Source organism: Callorhinchus milii, unplaced genomic scaffold (genome assembly GCF_018977255.1).
Source record: "Callorhinchus milii isolate IMCB2004 unplaced genomic scaffold, IMCB_Cmil_1.0 Scaffold60, whole genome shotgun sequence".
NCBI classification, from domain to species: Eukaryota; Metazoa; Chordata; class Chondrichthyes; order Chimaeriformes; family Callorhinchidae; genus Callorhinchus; species Callorhinchus milii.
In genome coordinates, this window is record NW_024704801.1 from 157,895 (window position 1) to 180,350 (window position 22,456).

At 52.6% G+C, this 22,456-nt stretch overlaps 4 protein-coding genes across 6 annotated transcripts; 2 read left to right on the forward strand and 2 right to left on the reverse strand.

Moving 5' to 3' along the window:
- Nucleotides 1–417: 417 nt before the first annotated feature.
- On the reverse strand, nucleotides 418–6,314 carry LOC103190916 (diacylglycerol O-acyltransferase 2). Of its 3 annotated transcripts, none has more exons than XM_007911834.2 (9): nucleotides 6,256–6,314; nucleotides 5,648–5,716; nucleotides 4,529–4,607; nucleotides 3,683–3,790; nucleotides 3,462–3,532; nucleotides 2,825–3,029; nucleotides 2,347–2,518; nucleotides 1,518–1,717; nucleotides 418–1,078 (listed from the first exon to the last, which is right to left on the reverse strand). In XM_007911834.2, the coding sequence occupies exons 3-9, from the start codon at nucleotides 4,590–4,592 to the stop codon at nucleotides 924–926; spliced, it is 975 nt and encodes a 324-aa protein (XP_007910025.2). In that variant the 5' UTR covers nucleotides 4,593–4,607; nucleotides 5,648–5,716; nucleotides 6,256–6,314; the 3' UTR covers nucleotides 418–923. The 3 variants fall into 3 exon arrangements, with proteins under 3 accessions (XP_007910025.2, XP_042201487.1, XP_042201486.1); XM_042345553.1 differs by having other exon boundaries at nucleotides 4,529–4,603; nucleotides 6,256–6,308; XM_042345552.1 differs by having other exon boundaries at nucleotides 5,648–5,734; nucleotides 6,256–6,289.
- A 503-nt stretch (nucleotides 6,315–6,817) lies between these two features.
- On the forward strand, nucleotides 6,818–10,451 carry mogat3a (monoacylglycerol O-acyltransferase 3a). The gene is made up of 6 exons (XM_042345554.1): nucleotides 6,818–6,992; nucleotides 8,024–8,202; nucleotides 8,665–8,869; nucleotides 9,044–9,218; nucleotides 9,658–9,857; nucleotides 10,268–10,451. The coding sequence occupies exons 1-6, from the start codon at nucleotides 6,899–6,901 to the stop codon at nucleotides 10,420–10,422; spliced, it is 1,008 nt and encodes a 335-aa protein (XP_042201488.1). The 5' UTR covers nucleotides 6,818–6,898; the 3' UTR covers nucleotides 10,423–10,451.
- Nucleotides 10,452–11,996: 1,545 nt separating this feature from the next.
- On the reverse strand, nucleotides 11,997–14,298 carry LOC103190918 (SPRY domain-containing SOCS box protein 1-like). Its single transcript, XM_042345555.1, has 2 exons — nucleotides 13,518–14,298; nucleotides 11,997–12,482 (listed from the first exon to the last, which is right to left on the reverse strand). The coding sequence occupies exons 1-2, from the start codon at nucleotides 14,191–14,193 to the stop codon at nucleotides 12,355–12,357; spliced, it is 804 nt and encodes a 267-aa protein (XP_042201489.1). The 5' UTR covers nucleotides 14,194–14,298; the 3' UTR covers nucleotides 11,997–12,354.
- A 2,682-nt stretch (nucleotides 14,299–16,980) lies between these two features.
- LOC103190919 (paired immunoglobin like type 2 receptor beta) lies at nucleotides 16,981–22,246 on the forward strand. Its single transcript, XM_007911836.2, is given in 6 exon segments — nucleotides 16,981–17,140; nucleotides 19,315–19,620; nucleotides 19,623–19,697; nucleotides 20,187–20,372; nucleotides 21,034–21,128; nucleotides 21,596–22,246. Coding segments are annotated over 6 exon segments (828 nt in total). The 5' UTR covers nucleotides 16,981–17,100; the 3' UTR covers nucleotides 21,722–22,246.
- Nucleotides 22,247–22,456: the final 210 nt, after the last annotated feature.

Genomic DNA, 22,456 nt, shown 5'->3' on the forward strand with positions numbered 1-22,456 from the left:
CTCGCACACAGACCCACACAGGCACTCGCACACAGACCCACACAGGCACTCGCACACAGACCCACACAGGCACTCGCATACAGACCCACACAGCTGTAAAACAATTGGCAATTTAATTCTAGTAATCTCTGACGAACACAGAATCTGTTACAGTCACAACAATAATAATCCTGGCATTGGACACAGCGCCTTCTCACATCTTCGAGACGTCTCAAAGCGCTTTACAGAAGATACTGTGAAGTGAATTGACTGTATATTTTGTGGGTGAAACCCGGCAGCCAATTGCGCACAGCAGTGTCCCCGCAAACAGCCGCGGGTTGTTATCATTTTGTTTCAACATTTTTTTTGAGGGGTTTATTACTCCCGGAAAAGCGATCTCCCAATCAACAAACAGCCAGATTCCTGCTCACTGCTGGTAAACAGAGTGTGTGTTTGTGTGTGTGTGGAGTAAGGAAACTTGCCCAACGTGCGTGTGGTGTATATTAGGTGTGTATATGGAGTGTGTACACAATACAAATGACATGTACGCAGTATTATATGATGAGGACGTGTACACAGTATTATATGATGAGGAGCTGGGCGCTGGGAGACCACACTGAATGTATATGAGGTTTATAGAGAGTGTGTGTACGTACAGTATATGAGGTGTGTACACAGCATTCTATGGAGTGTGTACACAGTATTATATGGATTGTGTACACAGTATCATATGGAGTGTGTACACAGTATTATATGAATTATGTACAGAGTATCATATGGAGTGTGTACACAGTATTATATGATGAGCTGGGCACTGGGAGGAGAGATTAACACTGTATGTATATGAGGTTTATATACAGTGTGTGTAGTACCGTGTATATGAGGTGTGTACACAGCATCATATGGAGTGTGTACACAGTATCATATGGAGTGTGTACACAGTATTACATGATGAGGAGCTGGGCGCTGGTGGGGAGACCACAGGCTTCTTTATGTTGGTTGAAGAGCTCAGTAACAGCCGCCACATACAGACTGTGATAGTGGTCAACATCAGCCTGACTGGGGCAGTGGGTCTGTGTCACAGGGATAGGAGCTCCCACTGAGAGAGAGAGAGACAGAGAGAGAGGGTGAGACACAGCCACAGAGAGTGAGACACAGCCACAGAGAGTGAGACACAGCCACAGAGAGTGAGACACAGCCACAGAGAGTGAGACACAGCCACAGAGAGTGAGACACAGCCAGAGAGAGAGTCAGACACAGCCAGAGAGAGTGAGACACAGCCACAGAGAGAGTGAGACACAGCCAGAGAGAGTGAGACACAGCCACAGAGAGTGAGACACAGCCAGAGTGAGAGTCAGACACAGCCAGAGAGAGTGAGACACAGCCACAGAGAGAGTGAGACACAGCCACAGAGAGTGACACAGCCACAAAGAGAGAGTGAGACACAGCCACAGAGAGAGAGAGTGTGACACAGAGTGTGTGAGAGAGACAGAGACCGAGAGACACAGACACACACACACACACACACACAGACGTACCGAAGGTGGTGAGGGGCTGGGGGTTGGGCAGGAGACCCCAGCCTCGGGTGAAGAGACCCTGGCCACGGATCAGACACGGAGCGAAGCCGATCAACTGCTGGAAGCCTTTCTGTAGCCACTGAGCCCACCCGCCATCAGCCAGGACCACCTGCTCATACAGGGAATTCTCCCCAAAACAGTACACAGGCACCAGGTCAGCTCTGGGGGGAGAAAGAGACAGAGAGAGTGTGAGAGAGACAGAGAGAGAGAGTGAGAGAGACACAGAAAGAGTAAGAGAGAGTGTGTGGGGGAAGCCAGAGCGGGTCAGAGCACGGATGTGGGGAGGACAGTTGAGGGTCGAACAAGACACCCAGGTTCCTGACCGGCCGGTGAGGTGGGGTGTGAATCTGGGGAAGGTGATGCTGTCAGAGCCTGAGGTGCGGAGGCGCTGACGGGATCCATCAGGAGAGCCTCGGTCTTGCCAACCGCGCCCAGCGACGTCCCCACAAACAGTCGTGGATTCAGTGACCAAATTATTATTTTTTTTTTGAAGGGATTATTACCCCCGGAAAGTGATCCCCCAATCGACTTGACAAGCGGGTTCCTACTGACTGCCGGGGACACAGGCGTCTGTGTTTCTGTGTGTCTGTGTGTGTGTCTGTCTGTCTGTGTGTATGTCTGTGTCTATCTGAGTCTGTCTGTGTGTGTCTGTGTCTATCTGTGTGTGTCTATCTGAGTCTGTGTGTGTCTGTCTGTGTGTGTACAGTAAGGAAACTTGCCTTAGGTTTCGCCCCAACCTGACCCACTTGTGTAGTGACTGTGAGGTGTAGTGACTGTACGGGGGGCTTACCCATGTTCGAGGGCCAGCCTGACAAAGCCCTTGCGGTGTTTAAGGATGATGGCGTGGACTCCAGTCCTGGTCAGCGCCTCAGCCGCCCCCCCCACCACGATCACCACGGCATTGCCCACCCCACTCCGAGCCAAGAGGTGAGTCACACTGCGCTTATTGACAGAGCAAACCCCTGCCGGGAAACTGGCTGTCAGCCTGTCACACCCACACACACCCGCGCCCAGTGTTTCCCGGCATTCCCAGTGTTTCCCAGTGTGTACGGCATTCCCAGTGTTTCCCAGTGTGTACGGCATTCCCAGTGTTTCCCAGTGTGTACGGCATTCCCAGTGTTTCCCAGTGTGTACGGCATTCCCAGTGTTTCCCAGTGTGTACGGCATTCCCAGTGTTTCCCAGTGTGTACGGCATTCCCAGTGTTTCCCAGTGTGTACGGCATTCCCAGTGTTTCCCAGTGTTTTCTGGCATTCCCGCACTGTCTCACCGACACTCATGACGTATTCCCGGAACAGCGGCAGGCGGAAGAGTCCCTGCAGCACGACCAGGCGGGGAGTGATTCCCGGGAAAAGCCGTGAGAAGCCGGTGGCCTCGGTGCCGAAGTTACAGAAGGCTCCAGTGGCCAGAATCCCGTGAGGGTGGTATCCCAGCACGTAATTCCTGTCCCTCGGCAACTCCGCCGTCTTCACCAGCTGCCAACAACAACAACAACAACAACAACGTCAACAACAGTCATATTTAACAGTCCCACCTTTCATGTTGGAGGATGTCCTGAGGGCAGTGGAGACCCACAGAGCGATCAGTGATAACTCCCTCTCTGTAAACAGCCGCTGACATCGCACACACTCACACTCTCACACGCACACTCATACACACAAAGTCTCACGCACACTCACACACACACACTCTCACGCACACTCACACTCTCACAAACTCACACACACTTTCACACACACACTCACACACACAAACTCACACTCACACACACACACACAAACTCACGCACACTCACACTCACAAACACACACACACTCACATACACACAAACACACACACTCACACTCTTACACACTCAAACTAACACACACACTCTCACACACTCACTCTCACACACACACACGCACCGTAATGGGGAAATAATCTCTCAGAAATTCCCATGTTCGCCATCTCCTCACCCAGTCTGACTTCCTTCCACCTGTAACACACACACACACACACACAGAGTTACGTGTGTGTGTCTGTCAATGTGTGTATATGTCTGTCGATGTGTGTGCGGGCGTGTGACGCTGAGTTGGTTGACGAGCGAGTGCACAGTCACTACACCTGGTGTTGGTGTGGAACATACCTCTCTCTGGGGTTCTCCAGTCAAACACCATCCAGACTCCATACAGTGCAGTCAGAGGCCAGAGCGGTGTGAGCAACAGGTACAGTGTTAGCAGCGTACACAGCGGGCCTGAGGGGAAACACAGTCACTTACTCCCTGACCGACACATGGTCACTCACTCCCTGACCAACACGGTCACTCACTCCCTGACCAATACAGTCACTCACTCCCTGACCAACACAGTCACTCACTCCCTGACCAACACAGTCACTCACTCCCTGACCAACACACTCACTCCCTGACCAACACGGTCACACTTCCCTGTTCACCCCCCCAACACATCCCAGTCTCCCACACACTCTTTCCATCCACCTCCTCAGCCAACAACAACAACACACGATATTTACACGGTGACGGTCAGGTTAAGAGGAAGTCCCAAGGCTTTGGATGGTCAGTGAATTTGGACCCAAGCTGGGCTTGGGATCAGGAGGGGATGGAGGGCAGGGAGGGTGTGGATAGGTGGGTGGAGGACGGGGGTAGGAAGGTGGAGGGTGAGGGTAGGAGGGTGGAGGGCAGGGAGGGTGAGGGTGGAGGGCAGGGAGGGTGGAGGGCAGGGAGGGTGGAGGGCAGGGAGGGTGACCGAAGGCACAGTTGGTTGAAGAGGAAGGTCTGGAGACATGTCTTGAAGAAGGCGAGGGAGGGATGGAGGAAGATGATGATGATGAAGGAGATGAGTCCATCGGGGAGAGGGCTCTAACACAGGGCGGCAGGTCACAGGGCTCCCGGGGGGTGGGGAGGGGGAGTGTGATGGGCGTGTGCCTGATGGAGGGCGGGGAGACTGGAGAGAACAAGGACACTTGTACAGACCCAACACCAGGAAGGTTAACACGATTTGCAGCATATTCAGCCGCTTCAGCAACGAGGAGCTCATCCTGGCCAGGACTTCCTGAGGGGGAGAAATCCGGTTAATAACCGCAAGCAACCGGGCAGATCAACCGGGAAACCAGTCACCGCGACCAGCCGAGTGTCTGACACACGCACACACACACGGAAACCGGTCACCGCGACCAGCCGAGTGTCTGACACACACACACACACACAGAGTGCTGTCTGGCCAAGCTTTCCCGCTGCTTGTCCAGCTAGGATCCCCCTCCCCGTTAGTTAATTAGTTAGTTAGGGCTTTGGCTGTGGGGTTAACAGGAGCTGAGGGAAATTTAACTTGAAATGCAGTACAGTAAACTCCTGATAACTCTTTCAAGGGAAAATAATAATAATCCTCGCATTCGATACAGCGCCTTATCACGTCTTTGAGACGTCTCAAAGCGCTTCACAGAATATACTGCAAAGTGGTTTGCACTGAGTATTTTGTGGGCGAAACACGGCAGACAATTGCGGCATCCCACAGTCGTGGATCGAGTGACCGCATTATTTTTGCGAGACAGAGGTGTGGGTGTGGGTGTGTGCGCGGAGGAAGGAAACTTGCATAATGTTTGGCTCACCCTCCCAGGAACTCTCGCTTTACGAGACGAGCTCTCTAACCACTGTGCTACAGGACACCGCGAGCGAAACAGGCTGAGTGACCAGTTATCAGGAGCGGCGAGTGTATAAATATGTCAATAAATGCAGTCGGGACATTGACACCGACACAAGTTAAGGCAGTGTTGAGTTTCCTGTAGAAGGTTCTAATCTATCGCAATCTATACCACAATGACACTGAGACTAACACGGACACTGAGAGTGAAACTGACTCTGACACTGAGAGTGAAACTGACTCTGACACTGAGAGTGAAACTGACTCTGACACTGACACTGACACTGAGAGTGAAACTGACTCTGACACTGAGAGTGAAACTGACTCTGACACTAACACTGACACTGAGAGTGAAACTGACTCTGACACTGAGAGTGAAACTGACTCTGACACTGACACTAACACTGACATTAACACTCACACTCACACTTACAGAATGTCTGACAGGAACTCACCCGGCTGACAGTCAGTGTCTGTCCTTCCTGGCTCCTTCCCACCGATCACAGCTCCAACTCTCTCTCTGCCTGCAAAACATACAGTCACTACACTACAGTGAGTCCTGTGAACCGCTTTGAGACCTCTCCTCCCGGGGTCAAATGCCAGGACTCCAGTTAGAGGTTTAAACACCCAAGGTTTTTAAATGGGAAAAAAATTAAGATAATCATCTCTTTCCCAACCTCTCTCACCCTCCTTCCTTCTCTCACTTCCTCCCTCCCTCCCTCTCTCTCTCTTCTTCTCTCTCTCCCGTGCTCTCTCTCTCCCCTGCTCTCTCTCTCTCCCTCCTTCACTCTCCCCCCCACCCGTCTCCCTCCCTCCTCTCTCTCTCTCCCCCTTTCCTCCTCACCTTGTCTCTCTCTCCTACCTCCCCCCTTCTCTCCTCTCCTCTCTCTCTCCCCCTTCTCCCCACTCTGTCTCTCTTTCCCGCCCTCACTCCGTCTCTCCTTTCCTCCCTCTGTCTGCACCTCCCCCGCTCTTTTCCTCCCGTTGTCTCTATCCCCCCCTCCCCTCTCTGTCTCCCCCCAACCCCCCACCCCTGGGGTCTAACCCTGAACAGAGGGGATACCTGGGCTCGAGTCCTGGGTTGTGCTGTTTGAGAACCAGGCACTTTGACCCTGGACCCAAAGGCTAGAGATAAAGGCAATAAAGACCTCAGTGAAGCTGTGAGATTGGAGCTGATAACACAGTCACTGCATTGACACATACAGTGTGTCCCGTGAAGCACTTTGAGACGTCTCAAAGACGTGATAAGGCGCCGGGTCAAATGCCAGGATTATTATTGTCGATGATGAGAAATCGCTACCCCCTGAGCCCAAGTGGTTCTCATAGTCAAAGTTAGTACGTGGGACGTCCTCCCGACGTGAAAGGCGCTCAATAAATGGAATCTTGTTGTTGTTGTTGTTGTAGTAAAAACTTATTTAAACTTAGTCTAAGATGGAAGAGGTTAATAAGTTAATTACAGGTTGCAAAAAAGTTAGTAGAAGTTAGTAGAGTTTAGTAAAAAGCGAGTGTGTGGAGAGGCAGTGTGTGTGCATACTGTTGTCTTGTCTGGAGGTTGGTTTTGGGACAGGTGATTACAGCTTGTGAGAGGGGAGGGGAGACAGTGGGTGTGTGTGTTTGGCCAGGGAGAGGGGAGGGGAGAGAGGAAAGGGGGTGGAGGGGAGGGGGAGAGAGCGAGACTGTCCGACCCTTTGGCCAGTCCGGTCACCATGAAGATACAATTCGCCCCATTAAACCTACCACTGGAGCGGAGATTGCAAACTCTGGGAGTTCTCCAGTGGGTATTCTCCTTTATAGCTTTAGGTGAGTAATGCACACTCACACACACACTCATTCACACACACTCACACACTCACACACACACTCATTCACACACACTCATTCACACACACACTCGCACTCATTCACACGCACACACTCACACACATTCACTCATACACTTACACTCATTCACACACACTCATTCACACGCACACACACTCATTCACACACACACTCGCACTCATTCACACACACTCGCACTCATTCACACACACACTCGCACTCATTCACACACACACTCGCACTCATTCACACACACTCGCACTCATTCACACACACACTCGCACTCATTCACACACACACTCGCACTCATTCACACACACACTCACACTCATTCACACACACACTCACTCATTCACACACACTCACAGTCATTCACACACACTCACAGTCATTCACACACACAGTCATTCACACACACAGTCATTCACACACACACACACACCTCTGTTCACCAGCAGTAAGTAGGAATCCGCTTGTTAGTCGATTAACAGATCGCTTTCCGGGGGTAATAATCCCTTCAAAACAAAAATGTGGTGGCTCAATCTCAGTGTCAGTGCGGGGCTGGGAGGGGGAGCGAGTGGGGGTTTGCCCCCTGACAGGGACCCGGCACCCCCGGTCAGTGTAGTGTCTGTTTCCCCTCCTCACCCCTAACCCTCTGAACTTCAATTCTGCAGTAAACGTCTGTTAACTATTAACTGCGAGATCCCCGTGTGACCTCGCTGCCAATGCCCTGACCAACCATCCCCCCGGCAAACCCTCTCGCTCACTCCACCGGCATCGCCGGGCGCAAACTGGCTGTCGAGTTTCGCCCACACAACACACAGTCACTGCACTTTACAGTGTGTCCTGCGAAGCGCTTTGAGAACGTCTCGACGACGCGATAAGGCGGTGTATCAAAGGCCAGGATTATTATTATTATTATTATTATTATATCCTGACCTGATGATGCGCTGTGTGGATTGCTCACTCCTCTGTGATCTTGTCTGCCTCCCCGCCTCACTCCTGCCCAGCTCAGTGCTGTCTGGCTGGCTACGTCCTGCTGTTACTCAGTGACTACTGGTATTTGGCCGCTCTCTACTCTCTCTGGCTCTACGTGGACTGGGACACTCCGGCCAGCGGAGGCCGCAGGTCGCAATGGATCCGGAACTGGACCGTGTGGAAATATTTCCAAAGTTACTTCCCCATCACTGTGAGTCCGGTCTTTACTACAATAAAGCCCCAAATGGCTGCCGAGTTTCGCCCACAAAACACACAGTCACTTCACTCTACAGTCAATCCTGTGAAGCGATTTGAAAAGTCTTGACGACGTGATAAGGCGTTGGGTCAAATGCCAGGATTATTATTATTACTTTTTACTGGAGGTTAATATTTTGTTCTCCAGGTAATTGGCCAAACCATTTCTGGACAGACTTAGTAACAGTCTTAATTGCACCGATGATTCCATACACGTCCACGTGCAGTTGGTTTTATCTCCTGATCTTACCTTCAGGATTGACGGCCAGGACACCTGGAGAGAGAAACATTTCCCAGATCCCTGCGGGGTCTCTAACATCCACCTGAAATTTGGGCCCAAACCCCACAGTCGCTCTCTCTCTCTCCATTATCCGGTCTCTGACTCTCTCACCCCCTCTCTCTCTCTCTCCCCCCGCAGTTGCTGAAGACAGCTGAGTTGTCCCCTCGCCACAATTACTTGTTTGGGTTCCACCCTCATGGGGTGCTGGTGGCCGGAGCCTTTGGTAACTTCTGCACCGAGGCCACAGGATTCTCTCGGCTCTTCCCAGGCCTCACCCCCCACCTGCTCATGTTACCCTTCTGGTTCCGGGTGCCTTTCTACAGGGAGTACATCATGTGTGGAGGTGAGGGGGCGGTGTGGGGGGGGGCGAGGGAGACGCGAGGAGGGAAGAGAGTCAACCGGGTCGTGGCTAAGGATTGGAATTCCTCCTGTCTCTAACTCTGAGAGCATTGAGAATGGAGCTTTGACGATGGAGTGGTGAGGATATTGTCTCTCTCTCTCTCTCTCTCTGCCCCAGGCCTGGTCTCCTCAGATAAGCAGAGCGCAACCCACATCCTGAGCCGGCCGGGGGGAGGGCAGGTGGCTGTGTTGGCAGTGGGGGGACCCCCAGAGGCCCTGGATGCCCGGCCAGGGGCCCTGACACTGCAACTGCTCCACAGGAAGGGATTCGTTAAACTTGCCCTGAAACATGGGTAAGTGTGGCCATGGGGTGGGGGGGGCAAAGGTGTGTGTCCGTGTGAGTGTGCGCGTGTTAGGGGGGGAGTGAGTGTGTGTGTGTGTGTGTGGAGTAAAAGTTTGTGTGTCTACGTGTCTGTGGGGAGAGAGAGCGAGAGTGGTGTGTAGAAGGGTGTGTGTGAGTGTGTGAGTGAGTGTGTGTGTGTGTGTGGGGGAGTGACTGTGTGTAGGACTGCGTGTGCGCGTGTGTAGGAGTGCGTGTGTGTGCGTGTAGGAGCGCGTGTGTGTGTAGGATTGCATGTACACAAGTGTGTGTAGCAATGAGGGTGTGTTGGGGGGAGCGAGGTGTATCTGTACGAGGAGCGAGAGCATGTGTTTGTGGGAGTGAATGCGTGTGTGTGTGTGTGTAGCAGTGAGGCTGTACGTGACACCCCCCCCACCTTGTCCCCTCCCCAGTGCCCACCTGGTGCCTGTGTTCTCGTTCGGGGAGAACGAGCTGTTTGACCAGGTCCCGAACCCCCAGGGGTCATGGCTCCGTGGCCTACAGGATAGACTGCAGCGGCTGGTGGGGCTCTCTCTGCCCCTCTTCCACGCTCGTGGCATCTTCCAGTACAGCTTCGGTCTCATGCCCTACCGTCAGCCCGTCAACACCGTGGGTAAGAGCAGCCAACCCTGGGGAGAGAGACACAACACCCACCCGCTCCCCCCAACACACACCCACCCGCTCCCCCAACACACACCCACCCGCTCCCCCAACACACACCCACCCGCTCCCCCCAACACACACCCACCCGCTCCCCCACAACACACACCCACCCGCTCCCCCACAACACACACCCACCCGCTCCCCCACAACACACACCCACCCGCTACCCCACAACACACACCCACCCGCTACCCCACAACACACACTCTGGAAACCAAACCGGATTGGTGGGTGGAGGGGAGATGGGGTTGGATTGGGAAGGGGTTGGCTAAGGGTGGAGGGGAGAGATCCTGGGCTGAGGGGAGAAGGGGTTGGATTGGGAAGGGGTCGACTGACGTTCTTCCCCCCACCCCCCTGCAGTGGGCCGGTCCATTGCTGTGGAGAAGACCCCGAGCCCCACCGGGCAGCAGATCGAGGAGTTACACCAGACTTACCTCAGCCAACTCCAGGAGCTCTTCGAGGAGAACAAGGCACGTTTCGGGGTCCCTGAAAGCAAGCACCTCATCCTGGTATAACCCCCCCCCCAATCCGCCCCAGGGCCAATCCCCCCTCTCCCCCCCAGGGCCAATCCCCCCTCTCCCCCCAGGGCCAATCCCCCCTCTCCCCCCTGGGCCAATCCCCCCTCTCCCCCCCAGGGCCAATCCCCCCTCTCCCCCCAGGGCCAATCCCCCCTCTCCCCCCTCAGGGCCAATCCCCCTCTCCCCCCCAGGGCCAATCCCCCCTCTCTCCCCCAGGGCCAATCCCCCCTCTCTCCCCCAGGGCCAATCCCCCCTCTCCCCCCAGGGCCAATCCCCCCTTCCACCCCAGGGCCAATCCCCCCTCTCCACCCCAGGACCAATCCCCCCTCTCCCCCCCAGGACCTCTCCCCCCCAGGGCCACTCCCCCCTCTCCCCCCAGGGCCAATCCCCCCTCTCCCCCCCAGGCCAATCCCCCCTCCCCCCCCCCCCCCCCCCCCCCGCCAATCCCACCCCCAGGGCCAATCCCCCCTCCCCCACCAAGAGCCATCCATTCCCCCCATTAAACATCAACAACCCCATTCCGCGCCCCCCCCCATCAACATTGCCCACCCACTACTGTTGCCCTCCCCCCTCCCGCCGCAGCGATACACACCTGCTCCCCCCACCCCAAACGGTTGAGATGCTGCCTAATCTCTGCCCCCCTCCCACCCCCCACCGCGTACACCCTTCAGGCCCTGTCACCCCCACCGCGTACACCCTTCAGGCCCTGTCACCCCCACCGCGTACACCCTTCAGGCCCTGTCACCCCCACCACGTCTTGTGGCTGAGGGAAAGGGATGGATTTCCTGATGGAACGGGAGTTTGTGGCTGTTGTGAATAAACCCTGAAGTGCTCACTGTTGTCGTAGCTCATTCATTAAACATGTCCATCATGTCCAGCAGATGGGGGTGTGGAAGGGGTGGAAGTTCCTGTCCACATACAACTCCCCCCCCCCCCCCCCACCCCCCTATACACACACACACACACAGGCTCCCTCTCAATACACAGTATGGCTTCTGTAATAACCTCAAGCTCTCTCTACACTGTGCGTCCACACTCCCAGGTCAGGGTTAGAGACACAGTAAAGCTCTCTCTACACTGTGCGTCAACACTCCCGGGTCAGGGTTAGAGACACAGTAAAGCTCTCTCTACACTGTGCGTCCACACTCCCAGGTCAGGGTTAGAGACTCAGTGAAGCTCCTCTACACTGTGTGTCCACACTCCCAGGTCAGGGTTACAGACACAGTAACGCTCCTCTACACTGTGCGTCCACACTCCCAGGTCAGGGTTAGAGACACAGTAAAGCTCCTCTACACTGTGCGTCCACACTCCCGGGTCAGGGTTAGAGACACAGTAAGGCTCCTCTACACTGTGTGTCCACACTCCCGGGTCAGGGTTAGAGACACAGTAAGGCTCCCTCTACGCTGTCCTCACCATGGGAGGGAAACTTGCCTTCTCAGCTGAGCCTCAGTGTCTATTTACAGAGCTCTGTGGGTGGTTCGGTTTCCCTGTGTCGCTCTTTGTGGTCAAGAGTTTGGGAAGGAAACGAACTTGGGAAAGAGGGTAAACAGGGCCACACAGAGGAAAGGCAGTGAGGTTTAAATCCCCTTTATTTCAGTCATTCCAACAGCAAAAAGAATCAGTGTGTGAGGTAATGGAGAGTGCGGACACTGTGTGTGTGTTTGGGGGTCTGGGGGCTCAGTCACTCGGCTGGAGGTTGTGGGAGACACTCGAACCCACAACCTCCTGATTCGGAGGTGAGAGATCGCAAGCGACTGAGCCACAATGTTGACAGTTTCAAACCCGGAACCTCTCAGTCCCAGATTACAATAAGGGATAAAACGGGTTATAAATAATCTATAAATTAATGTGTTTAAATACAATCCATGCGTACAATCAGGTGTTGAGGTGGGGGGAGGGGGGGCTTCTGGCTTGTCTACTGCCCGCTGCTCAGGTGCCCCTCAGGTATGCGTGGAGGCTGGGGGGCAGGGGCAGAGTTGACACCCCCGACATGCCCTCCGAGCCCAGGCTGAGCCGCACTCGCCAGCGGCAGAGAGCTTCCAGCCTCGCGGGCTGATCTGGGGAGAGAGAGAGAGAGAAGATGTTCACTCCAGCACCATAGCCATCGCCTGTCTTACTCTGTCCTTCTCTCTGTCCCCTCCTCTCCCCCTCCTCCGCCCCGCTCCTCTCTCCCCCAAACATCCTTCACAAGACGTTAAACCTCACTCCCCGTCCGTGCCCCGACCATCAAGATCTCCCACGGATCTATCCACAAAGACCAGGGGGTTTCTCTCTCTCTCCCCCGGTGTCCTGGCTGACAATCCCCCAAATAAAATTGGTCGTCCACTCCACAATTGTTTGTGTGCAATTGCCTGCCGCACTTTACCCAGTCACTACACTTTATCCTGTGAAGCGCTTCGAGACGTCTCGAAGATGTGATCGCAATCTGTATCAAACGCAGAGATTATTATATTTGTTCAGCTTCTCCCACGTAAACCGTACTCACAGAATACAATCAATTACCCACGAAGATGACGGTGGCTTTTCCTGGGGAGAAGCCGGAGAGAGAGACAGAGAGAGAGAGAGAAACCTGATTTGTTTTTGTTGCGCTTTGAATTTTAATCTTTTTTTAGATTAAAAAAAAAGTAACAGAGGTTGGAAAAGTAACCTGGGGTGGGGGGGGGGGGGGGTGGAGAGGGCTGGTGTTCGACAGATAGAGCGCCTTTCCTATCAGGAGGACGTCACAAAGTAACTTCACAGGATTCACGGTAAAGTGTAGTGACTGTGTGTGACGTGGCAGCCGATTCGCGCTCGGCGACGCCACCACAAACAGCCGTGAAGCAACGGGGAGTGAGTGAGGTTTAACGTTTCATCTGACAATGAGATGACATCTTTCTCTCTCTCTCTCTTCCCCCCCCAGTGCTGCACTAGAGAGTCAGCCTGGACTGTGAGCTCAACGCCCCCGACGTGGGGTGGGGGGAGCTCGAACAAGTGAGAGAGGTGGGTGGGGGTCTTCACGTCAGACAGTCGCGGGTTTGTGACCGAGTTGGGGATTTAATAGCGCGGAGAGCGTGTGTGAGAGAGTGTGAGAGAGAGAGAGAGGTCGGACTCACGATCCACGCTGTTGATGTAGGTCAGGGTGATGCTGGAGTCTCCCCACACCGAGCTGACCATGGGGTACAGAGTCCGGCCTCTCAGGCCGGTGAAAGCAGCTCCCAGATACTCTCCGTCCACCAGGAAGCTCAGGCTGCCCTGGTCGGCATCCAGGATGAGCAGGAAGGAGGGTGGCACCGGCAGGGGCCCGCCTGGCGAGGGCGGGTACGTGCCCGGGGCGGGCACCTTGCTGCCGTGGTACAGCTGGTTCCGGCCGAGCTCCCAGCCCCACGACTCGGAGTCACTGCCCACCAGGGCGCTGTACCCCGGGGCCTGCAGCCGGGCCCTGGCAGTACCCACCCCCACCGCGGCATGGCTGCCTCGCTGGCCCGAGGGCCACACCACCTCCCAGACGTGCAGCCCCTCCCGGTAGCCCGGCCCGGCCCGGACGCAGTCGCTGCTGGAGGAGGCCGGGCAGCGCCGAGCCGTTCGCCTGTCCTCCGCCCCCACCGTCATGTTGGGGGAGCTCTGCGCCGGGTCCCAGGAGTGTCGGAGTCGCTCCTCGTGGGGAGCGGGGGGCAAGTCCAGCAGGAGTCCCAGGCGGGACGGGGGGGACACCCCAAGCCCCCAGAAGGGGCTCCTTTCCCCAGAGCCGGTGGGGGGCGGCCCCTGAGCTTTAAACAGCCTCGGCCCCATGACTGTTATCAGCAACAAAACAACTAACAGCCTCTGGAGCAACAGCAAACAGCAACGTTGACTTTAGTGCTGGTGGTGGGTGCTAAGTGCCGGGTGGCTGGGTGCCGGGTGGCTGGGTGCCGGGTGGCTGGGTGGCTGGGTGTTGGGTGCTGGGTGGCTGGGTGCTAAGTGCTAAGTGCTGGGTGCCGGGTGGTTGGGTGCTGGGTGGCTGGGTGCTGGGTGGCTGGGTGGCTGGGTGCTGGGTGGCTGGGTGCTGGGTGGCTGGGTGCTGGGTGGCTGGGTGCTGGGTGCTGGGTGGCTGGGTGCTGGGTGGCTGGGTGGCTGGGTGGCTGGGTGCTGGGTGGCTGGGTGCCGGGTGGCCGGGTGGCTGGGTGCTACGTCTGGTGCTGGGTGCGTGGTGTGGCTCACAGAGGGGGCAGCCACTGCTTTTAAAGCACTTGGTGTGAAAGTAATCCGGTTTATCTGCATTGTGTTATCGGCCGATTACAGAATGTTCCCGTGTGTCATGACGGAGGCTGCGGAGAGAGACAGACAGTGACCGACGGCCTGGTCACCTCCTACGTTAAGCACCAGCAGCTCCTCCCTCGCGCCCCCCCCACAATCTCAGCTTCAAGGTCAGCAGCTTCCGTCACTCGCTCACCCCCACCCCCCACCTCCCCCCCACTTACATTTCGCAGAGGAATTTTCTCCGCGTGTGTGTGTACCTGACAGTGTAGGGACCCCCAGTGTGTGTGTGTGTGTGCGTGTGTCTGTGTGTGTGTGTGCGTGTGTCTGTGTGTGTGTGTGTGCGTGTGTCTGTGTGTATGCATGAGATAACGTGTAACTCTTCAGGCCACTTAGCTCAGAGAGAGGGAGGAGGAGAGATACAGGAGCGGAGACAGAGGGAGTGCAAATAGAACAAACGGTGAAGCGAGCGGGGGGGTGGGGGGGGCAGGAGTGCTGTGCAATAAATAATAATAATCCTTACGACAGGAGGTCTCAAAGCGCTTCGCAGGATTCACTGTGAAGTGTAGTGACCAAGTATTACACGATAGGGAGCCAGTGGAGGCTGGCGAGGGCTGGGGTGATGGGGGGGCCGGGGTTTAGTGGGTGTGATAGGGAGCCAGTGGAGGCTGGCGAGGGCTGGGGTGATGGGGGGCCGGGGTTTAGTGGGGGTGATAGGGAGCCAGTGGAGGCTGGCGAGGGCTGGGGTATATATTTTGGTGCAGTTAAGGATACAGACAGCAGAGACCTGAATGAATTGGAACTGGAAGTTAGCAACTAAAGCCCAAAACTCCGAATATAATCTAAAATTAGAGTAAATGTGGTTCAATGTGAAAGCACAAATACAAAGTGCCAGCTCGGGAATCTGTTATAGTCGCTTCCAGTGACTGATTGAATAAGTTCCAAGGTGAGAGTGTCTGAGGGGTGGGAGCCAAATCACGACTGACATTTATACAGTGCCTTTCGCCTCGGCAGGACATCTCAGAGTGCTTCACGCAGGGGGAAGATGAACATTGTCTCTCTTTCTCTTTCCCTTCCATTCTCCTTCACACACACTCTGTCCCCCTCTCACGCACACACACATCCTTTCCTCCTTCTGAGTCTGAGAGACGTTCATTTGGTGGTAAGCCTTGGCTGCCTATTACGCCATTGCTGGTGTTATCTGAATGCGTGAGCTCAAGGCTGTGGTAGGAGGGGAGGTAACTGTCTATGAGGCTGGAGCTGCACTCAGACAGTGTGGGGAACGCTGCCCAATGTCCTCAGCCTTGCAGACAGGAGGATAGATAGTGGCTCACATGAGGTTATCCACTTGTTTATGAAGGCGGCTGCAATGTGAGCAATGAGGCCAAATCAGCACTGCTCAATGCAAGGGCAGACAAGCCAGTGTCAGAGAGCCAGGGCCCCGTCTCCCTGCAGCACAGAGGCTGACGCGGACTTGAGGAGGTGGACAGAATGAGGGATGTTGACAGGGAGCACCTCGCCTGGTTGACCAGGGGACACAGATAACAGAGAGTCTCAAGAACAGCGAAAGGAGATCTTGGGAGGAATGTTTTCACCCAGAGACACTGGGCTCTGTGAGCCAGTGCGGACCTGATGGGCTAAATGGCCTCCTTCTGTACTGTGGGTTTCCATGTTTCTACAGTCAGACACACAAATACACAGAGCTCTGTGCACAGGCTCAGATACACAGTTCCACGCATGTACTCACCCCACAAAGAGAAACATGTTTACACTGACACAGAGAGAACAGTGTAAACACACACACTGTGTGGCAAGAACATGGAATATAGATTGAGCCAAGGCTTGGGGAGGCCAGAGTGTGCATTGGGGTAAATGCTGGAGTCTAACCAGGTGAACCACACAGCTTGCCCATTCATATCACTGTCATGGCAAGCTTTCACGCTGCTTGTCCAGCTAAGTCCACCCTCCCCGTTAGTTAGTTGGGGCTTTGGCTGTGGGGTTAACAGATGCTGAGTGGGAGGATTCCCTGCCCCAGTGACTGATCGGCCCTTAAGGTCCTGCCGATGAGCCGGGCCGGGCTGGGCTGCCGTCACGGAGAGTGGTGGTGGTGGGGGGGTTCGATCCTGACATCCTGTTGCCAAACACGGCACCTTCAATTCAGTTAGGACCAGAACCCACTTCCTCGTCCCCACCCCGCCAGGTATATAATGTGTGAGGATGCATGTTGGGATGGGACTGTAATAGACGTCTCACAAACCTAATCACAGATGATGTATTTCATCAGAAGTGACAAGTACGATAACATCTATAGGAAGTAAGAACAAGGAACTGAAAGCGAGATGTCATCATGCAAAGACACTTGTATTTGCGATCATCCTTGAGAAGGAAGGGTAGGAGTAACAGGAGAGTCACAGCAACAGTGACCGGTGCCACGGAGAGAGAGTGAGAGAGAGAGACGGAGAGATGGTGACTGGCGCACTTTTCCTTCTCCAGCTGCTTGTCGGTGAGTTACAGGCTGGAATCTAATAGGGGGGTTTCAGAGATTTATATATAAATCTGTAGCTTTGTGGTTAGAGAGCTCGCCTCGCAAGCAAGAGGACCTGGGTTGATTCGGACAATTAATCAAGGCTTATTAATTCAGATTAATAATGGTTATAGGTCATTAAAAGAATACATCGAATTATGTTTACATATCCACACAGACTGTAATTCACAACAATTTAAGTTGATCAAACCAACTGCTGCGGGAGAGATAGAGGAGCGTCGTCCAATTCATTGCCCCATTTGAATCCAAATATAAGTCCTCAATTGGTATCCAAGTATTGCTGTACTGTTTCCAGTTCGATATCACCCAAAGGTATTCAGGTATTATTGCACATTTAGTGTTGTTTAAATCACAGTCATGATCTTCCTTCTTTAGAAACTGGAATATGGTTCTCGACTCTAAGTTCCAATTTCTTCCTTCTCTTTTTCTCTCTTTCTCTTGAAAAGAGGAGGGTGAGGGGTGACCCGATAGAGGTCTTTAAAATGATGAAAGGTCTTCATAGGGTCGACATAGGGAAGATATTTCCACTTGTGGGGGAGACCAAAACCAGGGGCCATCACCAAATTAATCACCAGCTCCACTCATATGAGTCTAACAAATCTAATACAATTTTTCGATGAGGTAACAGAGAGGGGATAAAGATAGTACAGTTGATGTAGTTTATATGGACTTTCAAAAGGCATTTGACAAAGTGCCACATGAAAGACTTGTGAGAAAGATAGAAGCCCACGGTATAAAAGGGACAGTGGCAGCGGATCGAGAACTGGTTGGGAGACAGAAAGCAGAGAGTTGTGGTGAACGGCTGCTTTTCTGACTGGAGGGAAGTGTACAGTGGCGTTCCCCAGGGATCGGTATTAGGACCACTGCTCTTCTTAATATACATAAATGATCTGGACTTGGGTATAGCAAATACCATCTCCAAGTTTGGGGACGACACAAAGTTAGGGAGGGGGTAAACAGTGAGAAGGATAGGAGCCGACTGCAGGAAGATATAGACAGAATGTAAAATGGGCGACACATGGCAGATGAGTTTCAATGTAGAGAAATGCGAAGTAATGCATTTTGGTAGAAAGAATGAGCGGAGGCAATAATGGCTGGTAATACAATCTTAAGGGGGTAAAACAACAGAGCGACCTGGGGGGGGGGCAGGTAACTGAATCCTTGAAGGTGGCAGGACAGGTAAAAAGGGCATATAGGATACTGGGCTTTATAAATAGGGGCATAGAGTACAAGAGTCAGGAGGTGATGATTAACCGATATAAACGCTGGTTAGACCTCAGTTAGAATACTGCCCCAGTTCGGGGCCCCACACTATAGGAAGGATGTTAAGGCATTGGAAAGGGTACAGAGGAGATTTACGAGGATGGTAACAGGAATGAGGGACCGTGATGATGAGGAAAGGCTGGAGAGGCCGGGAATATTCTCATTGGAGCAGAGAAGGTTACGAGGACCTAATAGAGGTCTTCAAAATCATGAGGGGATTTGATGGGATAGAAAGGGACAAACTGTTCCCACTGGTGGGAGTGTCGGTGACTCGAGGTCACAGATTCAAAATAGTCTCTAAAAGAAGCCGAGTGGAGGGGAGAAGACATGTTTTCACGCAGCGAGTTGTTGGAATCTGGAACATTGCCTGAAAGGGCGGTCGAGGCCGATTCCATAACTACTTTTAAAACTGCGGTGGACGGGTATTTGCGGAGGACGGGTTTGCAGGTTATGGGGAAAGCGCCGGGAGTGGGATTGACATTAATTGCTCCTTTCAAAGAGCCGCACAGACTCGATGGGCCGAATGGCCTCTTTTTGTGCTGTACAATTCTATGATTCTATGAGACTGATCGTATGTCTCAAATATATAAACATCGCAAATATAATTTGAGATATTATTTAACACATTAATTACAGAAATCCTACATTATTATATAGAATAACGGAGGGGAGGAGTGAGTTCGAGACTGGAATCTGCTCCAGGGGTTTATATATAGAATAACACACCCCTGGGGGCGAGTTACAGGCCGGAGAGCAGTTGTGGAGTTTGACGATCGTAATAAATGATGGTACAATACTCGGCCTTAATAAGGATAAGTAAGACAACTCCTGGACAACTCAGATACATTTTCACTGTTTCTCTCTCACAGTTGCGACAAGTAACAGCAAATTCAAGGTGAATCAGCCAGAGTCTGTGTCAAGGATGCTGGGAGACTCTGTCACCATCCCCTGCCAGTTCTCCTACCCAACCGAGTACCGTGCTACCAAGATTCGCATTTATTGGAGAAAATATCAGTTTCACGGACCGTTCATATTCAACGTGTCAGAGGGATATATTCACCCCAATTACAGCGGACGGATTAACTTCCTGGGGAAGCCAGAGGGAGAGAAGACCGGCACCATCCGGATCAACAGCCTGAAACAAAACGATTCAAGTTATTATTTCTGTCGGGTCAAGACCGGGGAAGTAAGCCACAGATGTGGCAAAGTATCCCTGGGACACAGCTCAGGGTAGAATCGCACAGTACAACAGGTAAATACACCAGGAATGTGTCCTGCGACAGTCTCAGTGTAAGAGATAACACTCCAGGAATGTTGGGAACTTTGAGCTCACAGTCCAGGCTGACCCTCCAGGGCAAGTGCTGCATTATCGGAGGTGCCGTCCTTCGCTTGAGACACGAAACTGCCCGTTGACGCACACATAATTTAAAGAGGTGGGAGTTTCTCTTTGAACGCTCATCCGAAAGACGTCGCCTCCAAAAAGGTGGGAGCACTCCCCCTCCCCACCGCATTGGAGCGTCAGCCCCAACTGTGAGCTCAAAGACCCAACTGAGTGAGAAGGTTCTAATAATAAGGCTCCAACCTACAACCTCGAGCCAGGCTGACACTCTGTACAGCCGAACAATCTGCTGGCTCACCCGGAGCAGACAGGTTTGTGCCAGCGCCAAACACAAACAGAAAGTTAACTGGGTCCAAAGGAAATGTAAAAATAATACCAAACATTATTTTATCATCTTGGAAGGCAAAACAACTGAACAACCCAAATGCACACATACTCACACAAGCCCACAAGCCAGCAGGATTCCGGGGAGCGAGACGAACAAGGATCCGGGGAACGAAACATGGATTGCTGTGGGCTGTGCGGTTGCGGTGCTACTTGTGATTGCTATCATTGTCGTCGTTGTCTGGAAAAGGCGTAAGAATGCAAGTAAGTGGCTACGTACATATCCTCCAAACTGGCAGCTTAAGCTCAGTCTCACAGTGCAGTGTGTCAGTGCTTGGCTCCAGCAGACTGCAACTGATCGGTCCATGGCCGATCGTGGGAATGTTGCTGTGCGCAAAACTGGCTGCCGGGTTTTGCCCACAACACACACAGTCACCACGCTTTTTCTCCTGCGAGTCCTGTGTCTCAAAGCACTTCACAGAATACACTGCAAAGTGAATTGATTGCACTGTATTTTTGTGGGAGAAACTTGGCAGCCAATTGCGCACATCGGTGTCCCACACACAGTCGTGGCTTGAGTGACTACATTTTTGGGGGGAGGGATTATTACCCCCAGAAAAGCGTTCTGCCTGACAATGACTGACAACCGGGTTCATTCTTACTGCTGGTAAATAGAGGCGGGTGGGTGGAGTAAAGAAACTTGGCTAAGGTTTCGCCCTGCCCGGGAATTGATCCCAGGTCCTCTCACTTGTGAGTGCTCTAACCACTGTGGGGCAGCACTCCACTCTCCCATGTGAAGGACGCTGGTTGAAAGCGAGTTGTTGTTGTAGACTAGGTGGCATTTCTGGTCTGTAGAAACCTGGATTCTGGAGAACCACAGTCTGCGCCACAAATAGCTGATGTTCTGTCTGTTCCTGCATTTCAGATCTTCATAATAAATCGGAGCCCAACAACAAGCCTGCGGACAACGTGCAAACACCTCACTACACAACAATCACCGGATCCACAGGCCATGATGAGGTGAGGATTTTTGGGGTCAGCCGGGTGTCCGACACGCATGGAAACCCATCACAGTGATTAAGACCAAATCAGACTGAGGGTACCACATGTTTATGCCACCTATATGTCGCTGGGTATGTAATGGAAGGCACATTCTTTCTCCCTGGAAGGACACATACTGCTTATGTAATCCCCAAGAGTATAAGGCACAGGCTGGGATGAGACTGGGCTTGGGGACCACAGACCTTATTACAAAATGTTAAGTGGAAATGAAAAAGTAAACACAAAAGAATACTTTAGGACACACCAAAGCAGATGGTGGAGTGGGGGGGGGGTAAGCAGATGGGATAGGTAGGGAGGTGGGAGGGCACGAAGGGTTTTTTGAAAACAAGTGAAAGGATATTAGACAATGGAAGGGATAATTAAACCCAAGGGAACCCCCTCTCCCTCACCCACAATGATTTACTCTTAACCACTTGGTATTTCAGGAAGAAAACACTGAGGGTATTGTCTACGCAAAACTACAGATTGGACAGAGCAATGTCACTAAAGTCCCGCTGGCAGATCAAAATACATTATACGCAGCTGTCGACTTCCGCAATAAAAGTAGTTAAATTTACTTTTCCCAACACATGCCATAATGTTACTGGAAATAAAAATACCATCAAGTGTCGGAAACTGTTTTGCAATATACCCGCACTGTGACCTGTTTTCTGTATGGGTCAATCTTCCTTCTGCTTCTCTCAGATTGTTTTTTTTCCACTGAAAAGAAATAACTCCATTTACTAAGCTTGTTAGAGTTAAGAGTGCTTCGCAGTAACTAATGCCACGTGTCGTACGTAGGGAACCAACAGGGAGACTCCGCAACAAACAGACATCGGATGAGGCACAACAGTGAGACAAAGTGATTCAGACCCAATGAGACAAGTGACACAGAGACACGTAGTGAGTCACAGACACACAGTGACACACACACACACAGTGACACACAGGTTGTAGACAGATTTATTAGAAAACACCCAAGTTGGCTATTATCCTCCTCGTTATGACTATGCTCAGCAAGTCCACTTTGTGTGTCTGTTTATATACTTTTTAAAGAGTTCAGACTTGAAATAGTTATTATTTTAACATTTCGCTCTGCTTTTCTTTAAAATTTTAACATTTAACTTTTTTTAAATCGCATTTTTTTAACATTTTGCTTTTGCGACGAATGTTAAGTTGTTGCATTGTTAATGTCTGTGTGGACAAAAATTACAGCCAATTGATAAGAGTGCCTCATTCTGTTGTGAAGTGACTGTTTGTTTGTAGGCAAATGTGTTTAAAATGTTAATTTTATTTCCATAATAAAC

Coding starts and splice junctions, on each gene's coding strand:
- LOC103190916 (XM_007911834.2), bottom strand. CDS start 4,592: ATGAGCTCCTCGTTGCTGAAGCGGCTGAATATGCTGCAAATCGTGTTA. Junction 3,791..4,528: donor GTTAACCTTCCTGGTGTTGG/GTCTGTACAAGT, acceptor GTTTCCCCTCAG/GCCCGCTGTGTACGCTGCTA. Junction 3,030..3,461: donor GAGATTATTTCCCCATTACG/GTGCGTGTGTGT, acceptor TGTTGTTGGCAG/CTGGTGAAGACGGCGGAGTT.
- mogat3a (XM_042345554.1), top strand. CDS start 6,899: ATGAAGATACAATTCGCCCCATTAAACCTACCACTGGAGCGGAGATTG. Junction 8,870..9,043: donor GGAGTACATCATGTGTGGAG/GTGAGGGGGCGG, acceptor TCTCTGCCCCAG/GCCTGGTCTCCTCAGATAAG. Junction 9,858..10,267: donor TCAGCCCGTCAACACCGTGG/GTAAGAGCAGCC, acceptor ACCCCCCTGCAG/TGGGCCGGTCCATTGCTGTG.
- LOC103190918 (XM_042345555.1), bottom strand. CDS start 14,193: ATGGGGCCGAGGCTGTTTAAAGCTCAGGGGCCGCCCCCCACCGGCTCT. Junction 12,483..13,517: donor CTACATCAACAGCGTGGATC/GTGAGTCCGACC, acceptor CTCTCTCCCCAG/ATCAGCCCGCGAGGCTGGAA.